General features: G+C 52.7%; 3 protein-coding genes across 3 annotated transcripts; 2 read left to right on the forward strand and 1 right to left on the reverse strand.

The window, feature by feature from the left end:
* Positions 1–3,580: 3,580 nt before the first annotated feature.
* CABS01_14608 (uncharacterized protein) lies at positions 3,581–5,323 on the forward strand (the record flags this gene model as incomplete). Its single annotated transcript, XM_060547946.1, has 2 exons — positions 3,581–4,066; positions 4,130–5,323. The coding sequence occupies 2 exons, from the start codon at positions 3,581–3,583 to the stop codon at positions 5,321–5,323; spliced, it is 1,680 nt and encodes a 559-aa protein (XP_060393063.1).
* Positions 5,324–6,776: 1,453 nt separating this feature from the next.
* On the reverse strand, positions 6,777–9,266 carry CABS01_14609 (uncharacterized protein; the record flags this gene model as incomplete). The annotated part of the gene is made up of 4 exons (XM_060547947.1): positions 6,777–7,284; positions 7,466–7,813; positions 7,877–8,274; positions 8,331–9,266. 4 exons carry the CDS (start codon positions 9,264–9,266, stop codon positions 6,777–6,779), a joined length of 2,190 nt encoding a protein of 729 aa, XP_060393064.1.
* A 603-nt stretch (positions 9,267–9,869) lies between these two features.
* On the forward strand, positions 9,870–14,855 carry CABS01_14610 (ABC transporter; the record flags this gene model as incomplete). Its single annotated transcript, XM_060547948.1, has 12 exons — positions 9,870–9,998; positions 10,148–11,183; positions 11,239–11,472; positions 11,525–12,264; positions 12,328–12,490; positions 12,553–12,891; positions 12,947–13,070; positions 13,129–13,200; positions 13,254–13,304; positions 13,372–13,436; positions 13,498–14,578; positions 14,633–14,855. The coding sequence occupies 12 exons, from the start codon at positions 9,870–9,872 to the stop codon at positions 14,853–14,855; spliced, it is 4,257 nt and encodes a 1,418-aa protein (XP_060393065.1).
* Positions 14,856–15,013: the final 158 nt, after the last annotated feature.

Genomic DNA, 15,013 nt, shown 5'->3' on the forward strand with positions numbered 1-15,013 from the left:
TGGCGCTTTCCCCAAGTCCCTATGCCAAAAGTCTCCAGTCTACTTCTCCACGGGGGCACCTTTTTTCAATGGAATTATGGAATTATGGGAATTTCTTACTTTTAATCGTTGGGCCATGGCTGTGACAGGCCCACTGCGTCTTATTCCCACGGGACAGGTTCATGTCGGATAAAGAATACCCCTCGGGGACCCCACCAAACGCGGGTGAAAGTAACCCGAATGAAGATAATCGGGAGTTTTAGGGGGAGAAAACTCTGACACTCTTGTTCTGTAGGCCATTTGTTGGTGAAAATTCTGAAATTGCATGAAGCGATCGTGAGATTCAGGAGGTCATCAAACATAAGCAGGTAACTGCACCTCCAAATTAGTCCACATACAGTCAAACACTCATACCAAAACCATGTCAAACGGCGACGATGACTGGGCCAGGACCACTAGGCAAGAAAAGGAGAAGGCATGTCATCACTGGACCACGGCCACCGGGCGCTTGGCCAGAAACGGGCGCATTTCATCAAGTCTGCCGTTGTCTACTACCTAGGAGTCTAGGACTAATACGTACTGCATGCCTGGCCCATGTTCGTCGTCGCCGCTTTCCTTCCCTTCCGCGTTCCCCTCCCTGCGGCGTGGATGAGTAGTGCCGTGTCGATGACATTCTTGGGCGTCCTCAACTCTGGAAACTCTGGAGTCTGCAGAGAGACGCGCCTTGGTATGCAGATTATCGCTGCATGAGCTCGGGGCCAAGCTCGGCACGTTCTGACTTGGCGCACAGCTGGCCCCCTCCCCCGCCGTAGTCCTGCGCCGGCCATGGCCCACCCATGGGGGAGGCAAAGTGTCACGCATTTCTAGATTCCAAGACCTCTCCAAGACGGGGTTGCGTGCGGGCGGTTCGTCTATTCGGCGCTTGTTGCGATGCAAGCGATGAAAGCATATCGAACTACTCTTGTCAGGATCGTCAAATGACCTCGAAACGACCGGTCCGACTACGTGACACTTTCCTCGTTTAGACTTTGGGGATTCCAGCGCATCGTTTCCGGTGTGCAGGGTGTAAGGTAGGTAGGTAGGTAGGTCTTCAATTAGACATCTTGCACACTCGTGAGATTGCAACCAAAGACAGACGCGCCGAGTCGCGACTTGGAATCTCTTGCTGCAGCCTACCAGAAGTTCAGAACCATCCACCAACACACAGCGGCAGAGACCACCCGTTCGTCTGGTCCGTTTGCTTGATCTCCAGTTGGCAGATTCTTTGTCAGACCCGAGAGCCCGAGCCGAAGGGTCGAGACCGGACCCAGATCAGCAGAGCCCCAGTGCTTTTTTCTTCGAATTTTCATCGACCTGTTCCAACACGAGCCGAACATCGGGTGAAAATAGCAGTAAACGGATGGAACACGAACAGAGAAAAATCGTGTCGTGTCCCGTGCCCACGCTCTTCTCCGGCGCAGCGCAAAAGACCTGAACTGCCAGAACAAACAGCAGAGCCGGGAGCGGTCAAGGGTCTGGATCGAGCCTAGCGTCGATTCATCAGTAAAAAAAGGATGACCAAGTCTCCAGGGCCCCGCCCCGCAAAACGCCACGCGACGGCGAGACAACGGCGAAATCCATTTCCCCAGCTTTTTTTTTCTTCCTCTTGGTCTCTTTTCTGCTTGGGGCATTTTGGGGGGGGGGCCTCGGTGCTTGGGAAAGAACCCCCGTGACCCGGTGGCTGCGCTCTCCATGTTGGGCACGAAAGGGGGTCCCCAGGGGGCCAGACAGCTGAAGACTGGAGTCCCCGGGCCAGTGTGGTCTCCCCCAGTTATTGTTCCCCAGTGGCTAATTTTCACGTCCAATTCCAATAATCGTGTGTGCTAATAGCCTACCTGGGGGAAGGGAAATGTCTTGCCCCTTTGACTTGTCATCCCCTCTGGCTCTCAGTTTTCCAAATGTTTTAGTGCTTGTAGTGGACTGCCGGTCATCGCGCGCCACTGACGAGTCAATCTGTCCACCAAGGTAGTGGGCATCGGCCGCTAAACTACTCTTTCCTCTCCTGCTGCGAACCTGGCTAGTGAGGCCGTGTTCAGTCCAGATCCGCCTGGAACTGATGATCTGATGGTTTTGGTCCACCTGGAGTCATTGAATTCTTACCAAGTGGATGATGATGCTTCTGCTCGAGTTCCAATTCTTTTCGGTTCATGTACCTTTTCTACGTGCTACAGGAGCATTGAGTACCTTACATTTGCATTCTTTTTGCTAGGGAGTCGCTCGTTCCTTCCCGCCCGTCTAGCATATCTCATTGTCACTCGTCGGCTGCCGTGGCAGGTGCTCCCCTCTAGCCGACGGAAGTCCTAAAAGTCAATGGCAATTGGGGAAGGGCCTTTTCAACCACGGCGTCCTTGTTTCCCCAAATGTTCGCTCCCACATTGGCAAGAAATTGAATGCCCAAACAAACAGACCACAAATTAAGGTGACATGCACCTCGAGCTCTGCATCCTCATCCTCGTACCTGAAGAGCAAGTACGACCGCAATGCTGAATGGCACCTTGAGGTAGCTATCGTCAGGCGAGTGAAGAACCTACCTAACCAAGAAATGGAATGGAAAGAAGGAATAAAAGTACCTTCCAGCCCAAGGACCATTGTGTGAGACGGGAGGTACCTCCCACATCGCGCGCTAACCTGGACGGGGAGCAGTTCCTTCCATGTACCCTTGGTGCCTTGTACCTCTCCTGGTCTCCCATCTGTCTGTCTCTCTCTCTTTCTCATGACTGTTTGGCTGCCACCCCCGTCGTCCTTCCCTCCTTCCCCGTGGCCTGCCCGCCCCGCGGCCCCTTCCCAACTCGTCGGGAGTCCCCTTCCCACCCCCCCTCGTACGCCGTACCTTCTTCTTAGTCTTCCACCCCTCCCCTTCCCCCTCGGCCTCCACGCCTGCCCAAAAGTTATCGGCCCTATTAAGCATGAGCTAGCAGGAGCTTCAATATGGGGACGGCTAACCAACGGGGCTAACCCAATGGGAACTCGTTCTCGATGAACTGTGACCTGCAGACCCTCGGAATGGGGAGATGAAGCACCACACACACTCACACATACACAACACTCCTCTTCACCACGTCCATACGACATAGGCATAGGCATACCTAGGCGTAGTAAGGTCTTCTTCGACAACACGGCAGCCTGCTCTGCTCTGTTTGAGTCTGACTGACCCATACGCATCGGCCTGGCCTGTCGTCTCATTCTCATTCCCCATTCCAGACCCAAGTCTTGGTGTCACACCCCCCTCCCCTAGTAAGGTATCTCCAATTCCCCCCCAGTTCTCAGTCCCCAGTCCATCAGTCGGTACTACCACACACACCCCCATGCCAGACAGGCGGACTGACACGGACGCAGCTGCGTAGCATTACCTTTCCCTTTGCACCTTCTTGGACGTGACACCAAGACTGATAAAAGGTCCTCGTCTCGCCCTCACTTTCTCACTTGTTCCCCTCCCTTCCTCACGAGCTTCCTCGCCAACAACTCTCCCGACAAGCTTCCTCTCGTCCTCCCCTTTCCCATACAATCAGCTCGGATCATCGCCAAGCTCCCGAGGCGAACAACAACAGCAACAACCTCCACAATGGAGAAAGAAACCGGCGTTACGCGCGAGCCCGTCCAGGGCCTCGCCGTCACCGACAATGTCGACCAGATCGAGGCCCCCGTCACATGGAAGGCCTACCTGATCTGCGCCTTTGCCTCCTTTGGAGGTATCTTCTTCGGATACGACTCCGGTTACATCAACGGTGTCCTGGGTTCCATCAACTTCATCGAGGCCGTCGAGGGCAAGGGCGCCACCGCCATTGGCGAATCTGACACCTCCCTCATCGTCTCTATTCTTTCCTGCGGTACTTTCTTCGGTGCTCTCATTGCTGGTGACGTTGCCGACTGGATGGGTCGCAAGTGGACTGTCATTCTCGGCTGCCTTATCTACATGATCGGTGTCGTCATTCAGATGATCACTGGTGTCGGTTCCTCCCCTCTCGGTCCCATCGTTACCGGTCGTCTCATTGCTGGTATCGGTGTGGGCTTCGAATCCGCCGTTGTCATTCTGTACATGTCTGAGATTGTAAGCTTTTCACACTGGCGCCCTCACGAATCCCCTGAGTATTCCACTAACACAGTTCCATAGTCTCCCAAGAAGGTTCGTGGCGCTCTCGTCGCCGGATACCAATTCTGCATCACCATCGGTCTTCTCCTGGCTGCTTGCGTCGTCTACGGCACCAAGGACCGCACCGACACTGGCGCCTACCGCATCCCCATCGCCATTCAGTTCCCTTGGGCTCTGATCCTCGGTGGTGGTCTCATGCTCTTCCCTGACTCCCCCAGATACTTCGTCAAGAAGGGCAGACTCGCCGATGCCGCCGCCTCCCTTTCCAAGCTTCGCGGCCAGCCCGAGAACTCTGAGTACATCCAGGTCGAGCTTGCTGAGATCGTCGCCAACGAGGAGTACGAGCGCCAGCTCATCCCTTCTGCCACTTGGTTCGGCTCATGGGCCAACTGCTTCAGCGGTTCCCTCTTCAAGGCCAACTCCAACCTGCGCAAGACCATTCTCGGTACTTCCCTCCAGATGATGCAGCAGTGGACCGGTGTCAACTTCATCTTCTACTACTCGACTCCTTTCCTCCAGTCCACCGGTGCCATCAGCAACACCTTCTTGATCTCCCTGGTCTTCACCCTCGTCAACGTCTGCTCCACTCCCTTGTCCTTCTGGACTGTTGAGCGCTTCGGTCGCCGCACCATCCTTCTCTGGGGTGCCGCTGGTATGACCATCTGCCAGTTCCTCGTTGCCATCATTGGTGTTACGGTCGGTTTCAACCACACCCACCCGGACCCCAACGATGCCACCAAGAGCATCGCCAACAACATCCCCGCTGTCAACGCCCAGATCGCCTTCATCGCCATCTTCATCTTCTGGTTTGCCTCTACGTGGGGACCCGGTGCCTGGATTCTCATTGGTGAGGTCTTCCCTCTGCCCATCCGCTCCCGCGGTGTTGCTCTGTCCACTGCCTCCAACTGGCTCTGGAACACCATCATTGCCGTCATCACCCCCTACATGGTCGGTGAGAAGCGTGGCAACCTCAAGTCCTCTGTCTTCTTCGTCTGGGGTGGTCTCTGCACCTGCGCCCTGGTCTACACCTACTTCCTGGTCCCCGAGACCAAGGGTCTGTCCCTGGAGCAGGTTGACAAGATGATGGAGGAGACCACTCCCCGCACTTCCGCCAAGTGGAAGCCCCATGAGACCTTCGCCTCCCAGGTTGCCCGCAACGGCGTCCTCGACAAGGTCCACGTCGACAACATTGAGCGTCGCACTTCCAACGTCTAAGTGCGCGTCTATCTAATGTCCATTTTCACTTTTATCTATACCCCTAGTATACTACCCGTCTTACCGGGTGAATAACCTGGGAGGCATCTCTGAAGTTGGGTCCAATTTGGACACATCTTAACAACTTGTAATGCGAAATGTTGATGTGGAATGCATGGCGCGTGGGGGATAACATAGTCGTCACGATTGTGACTAGTTTACACTACCGCTCGAAGATAACTGTTAATACAACTAAAAAAGTTGAATACGATACTCTCCGCATTTGTTATTCAAGTGATTATGCTTGACAGTCTGAGTTCTTTACAGCGAAGTACCCTCGGAGAGTAATGGAAACAACAAAACATTGGAGTAAGATGACAAGTACATTCATTACTCATGCACCCTGCTGGGTATTTTTTCCCGCTCAAATATGGCACTACGTCGGGTTGAGGCTTCGGCAGATCGTGGTCTTGCCTGAACTGGGGCAAGTTGAGCGGGTCTCGGATCTCTTGGCTGCATTCTGCAGGGACGGGGCTCCCGAACTGCAAGCTACTGTGTAACACTTGGGGGTACTTGGACACTTTTCGAGGTTCGCGAACACCATGAAGAGATTGTGCGGGTGATATCATATGACTCTTTGGACGTTTATAATTGAAGTGGATTGGAAAGTACCTTTGGGTCCAGCCACATGCGTGCTTCATGTGGGTTGCTGAAAGGCAAACCTCCAAGTTGGTCACCAACCTTTCGCGTGGGAACGCTTCATATGGCTGTTACATGAGGAGGTGGAATGGCTGGCTCTGGTTTCCATAAATACTTAGATTTCGATTGCTCTGGATATTGACCAACCAGGTCCACTGGTTTTCTTTTGGGTTCGGGTGCCCTTCTCCGCCTCCTCACAGGCGAGTTCAGGTCTGTCACTGGTATACCTAACTAGTAATCACGCCACATCGTCTAAGTAAGCTTGCAGTGGTAGTGGTGAGTACCTTTCAGGTCTCGGCGAATATTTCGTACTTGATTTCTTCTCGAAGGCGGAAGGAGGGAGCTTCTCCTTAGGACGTATGTCTAGTAATTGGGAGATGGATGATTCTCAATTGGCTGTCAATGAGCGTGCCTGTCATGCGTTCTGCGTGCGTGCTACCTCAAGGTCTACCCCGAGGGATGCGTATCATAGTTAACCCAGTAGAGGGTGTGTTGGCCAGCCCGGAGTTACTTCTTCGACACATTTTTGCCAGCCACGGCTATTGTGCGGCACTTTATTGCTCGAATCAATCTCCTATAACTTTCTCTTAGGACCGAAAGTATGCTGACCACTCATCTTCTGGGCACGGCACTACACAACATCGTCATCATTCCTCGAAGGACGTAACGGATAGACGTGTGATTCGAACGCCCAGTACCCTTCATGCAGAAGGAGAAGCCTTCTATGTACCTACATGTGGGTTAAAATCGAGCGCCATGCGGCGCCCAAGGTCCCTCATACCGCCACCCCGTAGCCCGCCTTGTGCTGCACCCTGTGAAAGAGCCGCTGGAGCGTCTCTCGCATGCGCTCGAGATCACGCGCCTCTCTACCCCATCGCCCCAGAATCCTCAGCGCAAGCCGCACGAGAGACTTCCAGTTCGATGGCGGCTCTACAGGATGGTTCCCTGCCGCGACGACCGCGAGGACCATGACGGCGCAGGAGAATGCGCGGCGGGCGACGAACCAGCTTCCGCCGTGGCGGTGGTGGTGCGCCGTTTTGACGATCATGGCGGCGCAGGTGTCGACGGCTTTTTGAGCGAGGTGGATCACGCGCGGGTTCGTCAGGTGCTGCTGGCTCTGGTCGTGTTGGCCACGGCCCTGGGTTCCGTGGAGGGCGCAGTAGAGGAGCGGGCGGAGGGTTGATTCGCGCCATCCTTGGAAGCGACCTTGGAGATAGAATGCGAGTTCGTTTTCTGGGTAGTTGTGTTCGGTAAATTGGATCAGGAGCGGAAGATGGGAGTGTCTGGGAGACGTGTAAGTTGGGCATTCGGCTGGTGTGGTTGCTGTGCTGAATTCCTCGGAAATTTATTCGCGCTGCTTCGAGGTCCGCCAAGACTGGGGAAATCAAGTGGAGGACTCGGTTTGGGGGCACAAGAAAGTAGTCCGCACGGATAACATGGGAAGGCGGGGCAGAAGTAACTGACAATTGCGAAATTTCCTTTTCAAACTCATCGTATTGTCGGACTAATAAGTCCTCGTTCCTCAGCCAGTAGGCCTCGCCTTTTCGGTATAACACGGACATGGTGTTTTTGATCGTCCGCCGGAGGGAGATCTCGGCAAGGTAGTAAAGCCAACTGCGTTCTTCTTCCAGGCGTTGTTGAGAGTCTGAGAATGGGGACCAGGCGTAGTCTGAGGGATTCGCGGGTGTCTCGTTGACGCTGATGGTGCACACCGTTGCCGTGGAGAGTGTTGAAGGAGGCGCAGGGAAGGAGTCTGGGTAGGTGAAGTCCTCTAGGCCGCTTGGTCGGAGACCCAAAGTCGGGAGGATCTCGCTGCTTTCGTCAGTTGAAAGACGCCCACCATACGGTGACAGAGAAAGGGTAAAGGTTACTCACTTCTCAGCCTTGAAGCAAGACCAAAACAGTCGTTGCTCCAGGGGCTGTGTCGGCTCTTCCCGTCCACTGGGCCCCCTCCATGGCCGTCGTCCTCGCCGGAGCAAGTGAGCTTGCAGTCGTGTCGAGGCTTGCTGGATGTAGAAGCAGGCTCGTAGTGGCCGAAGGCGGCACTTTTCGTACATGGAGGCCAGGAACAGACATTGTATGTCAATGATGGAGGGACCTAGAAGGCCGATGCGTTTGGATGCTGCGAGGTAGTACGCCTCCGCGATGCCGCAGTCCTGTGGTTCAAGTATTGGCGGGAGAGGAGTCTCTGATACGTCGATTTGGGTCATGGATGCGGTTTCTTGCGGTGGGATCCAGGGAGTTGTTAGACTTGCCAAGGCGCAGGCGAGGAGCTGTTGGTTGTGATCAGTTGCTAGGGGCGTTGAAGGGGTGAATTGAGGGCTCTTACTACAAGACAGGATGGAGCATCCCACTTGATGCCGTACTCAGTTGCTTGTTTGGCGTAGGCTATTAGTTCGTTGCTCTCGAGGATCGGGTTACGGGGGTGAACATGTGTGAGAAACTTCCGGCAAAGGGGGACGAAAGCATCTTCTTGGATACCTGATCCGTTGACCGTTGAGGAACTGCTGGGCTGATTTAGACCATTATCGGCCATGTCGGTGCCGAATTCCAGGATGAAGGATTCTATTCGTGCGTCGTCCTCTGGTACGATGCCTTCGAAGATAGGCCACCGGAGCATAGACTCGCAGCGGAGGGCCGAGTACAGCGTGCGGGTAGCTTCTTCGCGGTGCTGGTCATGATCTTCCATGAAGTAACCATGAAGTTCACTGTTTTGCCCAAGCTGATGAACCTGGGTCCCACCTATTTGATAGGTTTCCGCCTGAGGTACCTCAGCTTCCACCAACGCCGGCTGGTCTTTCGAGAGGCTTCTTGTTCTCTGCAGCAAGTGTTTAATCTCATCTAGTCTTTCCAAGATGACTGAACTAGCGATGCCTTCATCTTGAGCCTGGGCAGCACTAGCTCCCATCTCTCTTCCTTCTTCATCTTCCCCTTCGTCGCCGTACACGCAGGTCGCATGGTGATGTCGACAGAACCCGCACACGGGATGGACGTTGTCGCATTTCGTCTTGCGAAGACGGCAGAACTGGCACGCTGTTGCTGCGCGTTTTCTTCGCGTGAGATGGGTTGCTGTTTGCGTTTTACGTCGTTTCTTGCTTGGTGGACCGGCTCTGGTTGAGATCGGTGGAGGTAGACTTTCCACTTCTGGTGATGCTGATTGTGATGAAGAAGCTGCAGATGCAGCTATCGCTGTGGACGACGTGCGACGCTGGCGTGTGCGCTGCGAGATTGCGTTGTCGTTGCTAATAAGATCAGGAACGCGCATGATTGTGTGCGTCAGTTTCAGGCCGGTAGGGATCCGGGTCAGTGGCGGATGGTCCGGGGAAAGTACCTTCGGGTACGGGTGCTTGCCTAAGGGCGTGGTGGACGTTCCGGATTCTGGTCCTCCGAGTGGAGAACCGAGGGACGGAGGAAAGAGGGGCCCATCAATCACGACATCGGCACCCCAAGTCCCCTCCTCAATTCGCGTCCCCATTGTTCGGCCCCAATTTCTTAACTCTTATTTCCGCGGCCATTTTGTCCATTCCTAAGATGGCGATTTTTTGCACTCGACGTGGTGGGACCCGCTTCCCGGGTCCGGGACGCGACGACATAAGCAATGCATATTCGGGCCAATACCGATTCGATGGTGTCCAATCAGCGGTTATGTGAACCGGATTGACCTGCCTCACTGAGCATAGCACAGCTATCATTTGGAAAGTGAAGGGTCTGATGTAAGACGTTTTCTCACCATGGCGTACATGGTGTCACAAAACGAAAGTCCCTTACACAGCTGCGAGGCTTGAAATACTGGGCTGATTCGCATTCTCTGTGAATGTCCTGGAAGTTGGACTGAGTCGACCGCAATATATCCCCAAAACCCGACTGTATGGCGACTAACACCAGTTGTCCTTTGGGCAGCGATGATCAATTCGGCCCTCGCATTGACTACAACTGCCGCCACTTTGACTTCACTCTCCTTTTTGAAGATGCTATCTTTCACATTCTCCCTTCGGCAGTATTTCTCCTGCTCATTCCATTTCGAATATTTTCCATTGCACGGACACCGGTGAAAGTAGCCACTTACAGACTTGCCTTGTGCAAATTGGTGGGCCTCGACCTGAAGAACTCCCTTCATCCATTTCAAAGATACTAACACTGATGTAGGCTCTCTTGAGCATCTTAACTGTGCTTCATCTCAGTTTCGTCATAATCAACATCAGGTCATTAGCCCCCCGCGCGACAGCTTCACTGGCAGCGGGAATTCTCAACTTCATAGCCGTTTTCGCAGCTGCTTTTCACTCGTTCCTCGAAGACCAACGCTCCACTCGCCCATCCGACTTGCTCATACTCTACTTCTCAGCCTCTGCCATACTCTCACTACCGCGCCTCAGAACTCTATGGCTCATCTCCATTGCCGGAGCGTCCAGAGGTCTCTGGACTGCCATCATCATTCTCACGGTCCTAGTCGTTCCCTTGGAGTCCATCGGCAAGAAGCGATTCTTGCGAACAGAGTACCGAGCTCTTACGAAAGAGGAAGAAACTGGCTTCTGGGGCCGCAGCTTCTTCACCTGGCTTATGCCTTTCTTCCGTCTCGGCTACTCGCGGGTCATTCACATCCGGGATATGCCGGAAGTCGACAAAGACCTAGCTGGAGATAGAGCAGGGGCAAGCCTCGAGGCCGCGTGGTCGAAGCGCAAAGGGCAAAAATACCACCCTTTGATCCGCTCTGGCTTTTACGCATATCGCGGGACTCTCTTCGCCGGCGTCATAACGCGTCTCTTTCTCACAGCGTTCACGTTTTGCCAGCCATTCCTCATCACGGCGACAGTGAAATTCATGCAGACGCCCAAGACGCCACAGTCCGAGAGATATGGGCAAGCACTTGTCGGGGCATATGTTCTTACGTATCTCGGTCTAGCGGTCTCCCGAGCTGCATTTTCCCGCCACCAGTTCCGCTTTACGACGATGCTTCGAGCAGGGCTGATGTCCATGATATTCAGACAGACTGTCTCTCTTAAAGCAGATGACTTGAAAGATAGTGCTGCGGTTACTTTGATGGGCACAGATATCGAACGCATCGTCCTCACGTTCAACAACCTTCATCAGATTTGGGCTGCCGTTCTGGAAGTTGGCATCGCAATATTCCTCCTGCAACGTCAAATAGCGTCTGCATCTGTAGTACCAGTCGTCATTTCTATCGGTAGGTTGTCCACGAACTGCTCTCTGCTCCGCAATGCTAATGGAAATGTCACAAGTCTGCGCTTTTGGCGTCATCCCGGTCTCTAAGACCATTGGAAGGGCACAAACGGCCTGGATTGAACGTTTGCAGAAGAGAGTGGCAGTCACAGCCTCAATGCTGGGAGATATGAAGTCGATCAAAATGCTGGGTCTCTCAGGCGTGTTGTCAACCACTATCACAGAGCTGCGACGTGTTGAGTTAAGGACGTCTGAGAAATTTCGCAAATTAGTACTCTCTCAGATCCTTGTTTGTAAGTTCATCAGTATAATTGATCTCTCATTTCAAAGCTAACCTTTTCGCAGCAAATCTTCCTGTCGAATTTGCGCCTTTCGCAACATTTGTCATCTACAGTATAATCGCAGTCATCACCAAAGATCAAACATTGACGACAACGAATGCCTTCACCGCTCTGTCTTTAATCGGCCTCTTGACAGAACCACTTTTGCTATTTTGCCAATTCGTGCCTAACATTGTACAGGGGGTGGCTTGCTTCAAGCGCATCGAGATATTTTGCCTCAAAGCACACGAAGGATCACTACGGGAACACCTCACACCTCCAGCGCGCTCTTCAGTCACCACTTTGAACAGGACAAGCATCGAGCTCGCGGACCATTTGACGCAAAAGTCGTCGGAAGGAATAATAGCCTCATTCTGTAACGCAAAGATCTCCTGGTCGCCTGATTCAGACATAGTCTTTAAAGACCTATCCTTGACGATAAAGAGAGGCATCACCATGGTCGTAGGCCCTGTTGGATGCGGAAAGTCTTGCCTTATGGAGAGTATCCTCGGAGAGACATCGCATAGTGCCGGGACCAGAGAGCGCATGGGTCACGGTATCGCCTACTGTGCGCAGACTCCGTGGATGATGAACGACACCGTGAGAAGGAACATCACTGGTGGTCTCCATCATGATCCGAAATGGTTCGACCAAGTTTTGTGGCTGTGCTCCTTGACTGACGATGTCAAGAATATGCCTGGAGGAGAGTTGTACAACATTGGCAGTAACGGTGTCGGCTTGAGCGGAGGGCAACGACAGCGTGTGGTGAGTTGGAGACCCCTTCCTTTCGAAAGGCAAAAGTATGGCCATGTCTGACGTTCTCGCAAGGCACTCGCTCGCGCGGTCTACTCCAGACACAGAGTTGTAGTCCTAGATGACGTCTTCAGCGGCCTTGATTCCAAAAGTGTCAGCCAGATTTCAAGCCGTCTCTTCAGCAAGGATGGTCACTTCCGCCGGAACGAGATCTCCATCATTCTTGCGACTCACACCAGTAAGACTGCCCACGGGGAGAAGTTGACAGCAACTCGGAAGTTTTCAGCTAACGGCACACAGGTGCGCTCATTCGACATGCAGATGAATTAATCGTTCTCGCCAATGGTGAAGTCCTTAGTCAGGGCCCATATGAACAGGTTGTTGCTAGCTCACCTGAATTAATCACAAAATCGAGATTAGAAGATGACAATAATCTTCAGAGGGGTGAAGAGTCAGAGCAAGCTGAGGAGGCTGTGAAACCCACACAAATCCAGAGGACCCTGGATGCCGAGGAAGACAGACTGCGCCAAAACGGTTCTTGGTCAGTTTACAAATACTACTTCGAGCGAGCTGGTTGGGTAGTAGTTGGCTCGTTCGTCTTCGCCACTTTCACCGAGGCATTTTGCAGCGGGTTTACAAGTAAGTCCTCAGGGAATTATTCTAATTGCTCCTATCGCTCAAACATGCGTCTTAGATATCTGGTTTCAATGGTGGGTAGAAGCCAACGAAAAACGGCCAAATGACAACCTCGGTATGTATCTTGGGGTTTATGCCTTTCTATTTGCGATGGCATGCATTGGACTTTCCGTGGAATGCTGGTAAGACCTTGAAAGACCTTGATTTCTAAGGCTCAGTGCCGCTGACCATTGCTGGCAGGCTCCTCTTCATACGGATCATCAGCGCGACAGCCATGAGTCTACATGGTGATTTACTGCACACAAGCTTAAGGTAATGCGAGAACCGACCCCATCTTGCTGTCGCGTGTGCTGACACTATCTAAGAGCACCTCTTAGCTTTTTCCAGTCCACTGATACAGGTTCAATCACCAACAGGTATGTGTGCCTTATAGCGACGTTTTACTTTGTAGCTAAGCGTGAGTTTGACCTCTTCGTAATCTAGATTCAGCCAGGATCTTAATCTGGTTGATGTGACTCTTCCATCCAATGCCATTAACTTTGCCTCGAGTAAGTTTCCTCTCTTCAACACCTTTCTAGCTACTCTTTTGCTGAGCTAACTCTTTCAAAGATGCTTGTGCTTGCATTGTGAAGCTCATAATACTATGTGTCATGGGCAAGTACTTGGCGACATCCGTGCCTCTTCTAGTAGGTGTGCTCTTCTTCGTTCAACGATACTATCTCCGCACCTCTCGCCAGGTCCGTCTCCTCGACATCGAAGCCAAGGCCCCAATCTACACCCACTTTCTTGAAACACTCAAGGGTGTTGCCACTATTCGTGCCTATCAATGGGAAGGGAAGTTTGAGGAGCAGGCGACAAAACTCCTGAATACGTCACAGAAACCCCACTACATGCTAGCCTGTATACAGCAATGGCTCGCGCTCGTTTTGGATCTCATTGTCGGGGCTCTGGCTCTCATCATAGTCAGCATGGCAACTTCCATTACCGATAAGTTTTCTCCTGGAGCAATTGGTGTTTCCATGGTCTTGGTCCTGGGGTTCAACAATTCTCTTGCGACAACAATCAAGAACTGGACTGCTCTGGAAACTTCAATCGGTGCTGTGGCCAGAATAAGAGAGTTTGCACAGACAACGCCTTCCGAGGAGCGTGAGCTGGGAAGCTCCGGTGTCCCTCCTGAAAGGTGGCCAATGCAAGGCCGCATCGCCTTTGAGAGCGTCACTGCGAGATACACAAAAGACGGAGATGCAACTCTGAAGAACTTGTCACTTTCAATATCATCCGGCCAGAAGATTGCAGTATGCGGACCATCAGGCAGCGGCAAGACCTCCTTTGTTCTCTCACTTCTTAAGATGATTGAAGTTACAGAAGGGAAGATTTCTATCGACGGCATTGATCTCGAAGGTCTGGAGAGAGCGGGAGTACGTTCACGAATCAACGTCATACCTCAGGAGCCATTCTTCATCCCGGGCAGCGTCCGGTTCAACTTAGATCCACACTCCCGCGAAAGTAGTGAGACGATCAAAGCAGCGCTCGATAAAGTTGGCCTCCTGGGCAAGATCGCTATGGCAGGTGGTCTGGACAGCGAACTAGATGCCGATGGGTTCTCCGTAGGGGAAAGACAACTTCTAGCTTTGACGCGCGCCCTCGTTGAAAGGAGCCAAATTTTGATCTTGGATGAAGCTACAAGCAGGTATAGACTTTCCCCCAACACTCGCATACCATCCATCAACTAACATTGGTTCAGCGTTGACCAAGACACGGAAGACAAGATGCAGCGAATTATCGAGGAAGAATTCTTAGAGCAGACTGTAATCTCTGTCATACACCGTCTGAGATTCATCGAAAAGTATGACCGGGTACTCCTCTTGAAACAGGGAGAGGTCGTGGAGTGGGATTCCCCCGATACCTTGCTCGCGACCGATTCCGAGTTCAAGAAGCTTCTAGCAGCTACGCAAACTCTGCATTGAGAAACAAGTAATAGAATAGAGGCATCGTAGAGACACTAGGCAATTTCAGAAGTTGGTTCAGGGAGGCAATTTGCAGTGGGCTTGAAACTCCACCTATGTTAACCTTGACTTAGCGGTATAATCTGAGGTACTACCAAGACGAGCGGCAGGAAGGCAAC

Source organism: Colletotrichum abscissum (assembly GCF_030869225.1).
Source record: "Colletotrichum abscissum strain IMI 504890 chromosome Unknown Scaffold_56.1, whole genome shotgun sequence".
In the NCBI taxonomy this organism is placed as follows: Eukaryota; Fungi; Ascomycota; class Sordariomycetes; order Glomerellales; family Glomerellaceae; genus Colletotrichum; species Colletotrichum abscissum.